This window comes from Sinocyclocheilus anshuiensis, unplaced genomic scaffold (assembly GCF_001515605.1).
Source record: "Sinocyclocheilus anshuiensis isolate Anshui unplaced genomic scaffold, SAMN03320099.WGS_v1.1 scaffold985, whole genome shotgun sequence".
NCBI classification, from domain to species: domain Eukaryota; kingdom Metazoa; phylum Chordata; class Actinopteri; order Cypriniformes; family Cyprinidae; genus Sinocyclocheilus; species Sinocyclocheilus anshuiensis.
The window spans coordinates 14,446-18,381 of NW_015557117.1; the positions used below are offsets into that span (position 1 = coordinate 14,446).

At 37.4% G+C, this 3,936-nt stretch overlaps 1 protein-coding gene across 2 annotated transcripts in view; it reads left to right on the top strand.

Moving 5' to 3' along the window:
- Window positions 1–861: 861 nt before the first annotated feature.
- LOC107677766 (polypyrimidine tract-binding protein 2-like) overlaps window positions 862–3,936 on the top strand; it is a 9,800-nt gene continuing 6,725 nt past the window's right edge. For both annotated transcript variants that reach the window (XM_016472785.1, XM_016472786.1), the window contains exons 1-3: window positions 862–933; window positions 1,598–1,628; window positions 1,830–1,890. In XM_016472785.1, the coding sequence (XP_016328271.1) occupies window positions 926–933; window positions 1,598–1,628; window positions 1,830–1,890 (100 nt within the window). In that variant the 5' untranslated portion in view covers window positions 862–925. The remainder of the gene's footprint in view (window positions 934–1,597; window positions 1,629–1,829; window positions 1,891–3,936) is intronic.

Genomic DNA, 3,936 nt, shown 5'->3' on the forward strand with positions numbered 1-3,936 from the left:
GAACAGCGCTGACATGTCAGGAAACCAGAAGCGGTAACGCTAACTGTAACCGTGGTGTTTTGGTAGAAATAGTCGAATGCACATCAGTCATTTCAGGCTTTGTACAACCTTTTGAGAGAGAAATTCAAGCACTTTTCAATGACTTTCGAGCATTTCACACAACTATTTCCAGCAGTTTAAAGCTCTAAAATTATCCAGTTTGAATGTTATTTACTTTGTGGTAAACAAACACGTATGTAAAATAAAATAAAAAATACATCAATTCACAATTATAACCAGTAGACGGCAGCAGAGGAGCACTTATTGGCTTATTAATCATTCATTTCTACTTGTTCTCTATATTTTGAAATGATAAAATCACTATTATACAATATCAAATCATCAAGAAATCAGATTTTGTCAGAATTTTACACTTTTTTTGTGTATGAAGTAAGAAAAGTCACAAAGTGCCTTGAAAAACAAACTTTTCAATTTGCTACTAAATCATACATAATCACTGAAGTTGGCCAGTTCTATATACTAGAAGGATAATGGTACATTTAATAAGAGTGGAATATATACATTTTCTATATAAAAATTAGATTTTGCACCTGTTACTGTTATTAATAAAAGTACATTTTGAATGCATCTTAACTCAAGCTTAGTGCTTTACTGTCAAATCTGTATAATCTATAATCAAAAGAAAAATAAACAAGAAATGAACATGTAATATTATTAGTAACTGTGTTGTTTTTGGTGATGAACTTTGTCACCCAGATCGCTCTGAGGCTTCGGCTACGGCTAAGCGTCTGCTCGTCGGTTCGGCTGTGTTCGGGTGACTCCGTGAATAACGGACTCTCCTCCATTTTGCATAGTTACGCGTGTGTGTCGAAGGCTGCTCTGCTCCTGCGATCGGTATCACACCGTGAAGAACGTTTTTCCTGCAATGGACGGGTAAGTCTGCGTTGTTTACAGAATAAGAGAAAAAAATTGCTATTTTTGAGAGTAGCTTAAATTAATTCTGAAACGATTTTGGTCGCAATCTTGAGCGGTCTGACAAGGCCGTTCGCGCAGACTGGTGATGCATAAGCCAACGTTGGCTAATAATAACAAATGCATGCTAGCTCCGCAGATCATATTTTACCGCTAAATATATGCGTTGTGTATACAGAATGTCAAATAGCAACCTGCAGAATAATGTAACATCAGTCTATGAAGTGTTTCTTATAATGTGAACAACAGTGACATGTAATGTAGCGTAGCTCCGCGGCTAACGGTACTGTTGCTGCGAGTGCAGGCGCGTCTGATTTCTTTTGTTTGAAATGTAACGGTCACTCGTTCCACCCACGAGCTGAATATTAATTTGTCGTTACAGAATACGACTTTATTATGCACAAATTGCGTTTCAAAACTCAATTTTCTACGTGCACTATTAACCTTCTTATAACAAACTGCTGATAATACTGTCCATATTGTTGTACAATTAATATTTGTAATTGAGAAATTAGTGCACTGATGACATGTGGTGTGGTGTGGCATGGATGTGTATGTGATTTCGAAAGTGTAACAGAACATACAGCCCAGAATTCATTGGCATTGTTCTATTTTCTCCCTTCAGCATTGCAAGTGATGTTGCAGTTGGTGTGAAGGTAAGTGTTTTGTTTTTCTTTTCTTGTCTTCAATTGTATCAAAACATATGCAACAAATCTGAGAGAGTAACCGCCTCCACAGGTCCATATTATCCTGGGATATTGTGAACAATGGAATAATGCAAAGTTGTATGACTTAAACATCATTTTAATTATTTGAATGATTTACTGAATTTGCAGTGTACATCTGTGTCTTTCTAGAGAAGCTCAGATGAATTGCTGTCTGGCAGTCTGTACAACAGTCCAAATTCTTCAGTCACTGGTAAGAGGAGGGAAGACAATTGTAAACTGGGTTTTAAAGATGCATCATTATAGATTTGTGTGTGTGTCTGTGTGTAATTGATAACCAAAAACTAAGTTCACAAGGAATACAAATAATGAAAATTCCACAGAAACCACAAATTTGAGAACTGTCATTCACAATACCCCCATTAGGCTACTTATAAGTGTCTAGAACGTAGTACCATATTAACCCTTTCACATATGAGTTTAAAATATTCTAATAGGTTGTTTGCACATGACTTCACTGATGATGCTGAAATGCAGCTGGAGGGCAGGAAGTGATTTTTCTCTCCATAGGAATCACTAGCAGAAACTCAAAATGCCAGTGTTTTGCATTGTTTATGGATGCTTAAATTGGCTAAACCGAGAAACCACAAGGAGTTTTTATCGTGTACGAAAATGTGTTGTTCATAAGTGGGGAAAAGTCAAGAAATTGATTGAAAAACGCAGGAAAAAGTGGCTTGTAAACCTGTGTCTGCGGTCGGGAGGAGCGAAGCTCGTGTGATAATAATGCTTGTGCGTGTAAGAATCACGTGATTGCAAACAACCCCCACCCCAAGCATAAGTTTTTTTTTTTTAAAGCAGCACTATGTAACTTTTTCTGTGTTCAAAATTTGCAAATTGTATATAATGAGCGAGTACATCATGAATTCATCTTCCAAACCCCGTTTTTGTCTTATTCCAAATCACTACAGTACACTTATAATAAGTACTTATATTTCGACTATTGTAGCCTGGTCGGGTCGTCACCGCTGCGGAGTAACACATACCTGCGTGAATCGCCATAGACATAAACTTAGAGAAGTAGCTCCGGTTGGAATGTTCTTCCACGGGATGTGTGCAGTTCTGTTTATTAACCGCTAGAGCGCCAAAAGTTACATAGTGCTGCTTTAAGACAACTGTTATTTTAGATCGTATCAACTTATTGTTTCCATGGCGACGCTTGATGTTTGACATGTGACACGCCGCAGCCACAATAGCGCTGCTTGACAGATGTATCACTTTTGTTTAATTTTTCCTGTTCTATTTAAAATACTCACAAGCTAGTCAACTGTCATCAACTATCTGATATTTCGATTCTCAAATACTTGTAAGTGAATGTGTCATTTGCAAACCTTTATGGACACTGCCATGGTAGTTTGCGCTGTAATTCAGAGAATCATATCTGTCTGATTCACACCACGTAAATTCATCCATTTCTCATGAAATACATGAAAGTAAGTGGCCAGTGAACTGGGAGAAGAATAGAGTGGCCATTATAGTTACCTACACAATGTGTATCTGATATGAATAAAACACATTGTCAAATTATAATTGAACGGATTGATATTGCTGCTTCTGTTGACATCAGTGTGTATTTTACAAACTATAAATATATTGTTTTGCTAGTACTTATGTGTATTTAAAGGGTTAGTTCACCCAAAAATGAAAATTCTGTCATTAATTACTCACCCTCATGTCGTTCCACAGTCCTAAGACCTTTGTTCATCTTCAGAACACATATTAAGATATTTTTGATCAAATCTAATGGCTCAGAGAGGCCTCCATTGACAGCAACGCCACCCACACTTTCAAGATCCATAAAGGTACTAAAGACGTTAAAACAGTCGACGTGACTACTAGTGCTGTGTTCAAAATATCGATACGACGATGTATCGTCACAGAGATTTGACGATACGAGTATTGATACAGCTGACCCTGTATCGATATTGTGGCGCGTGTGCAGCAGTGGACCACGCTTAATTTGTTTAAAATTTTACAACGTTTAAAATTGAGTAGAAAAGTGCGAGGTTTCTAAAAAAGAATGAATAGAGCATATATAGGCTACAACAAGGTTTAATCTGGCCGCAGAGGAACACAACTGGTTTGTCTGATATAAAGAGACGTAAACCCCAAAACAGAGCTTTACACTTGCGCAATACGGAAATATCTGAAATAAGTGTGCTACTTATCTTTGTCAACCTGGCAACCATGTGCACGCGCGCTCTCTCCACTGTGGATAAACGCGCTTGCTTTCTGAAAACAC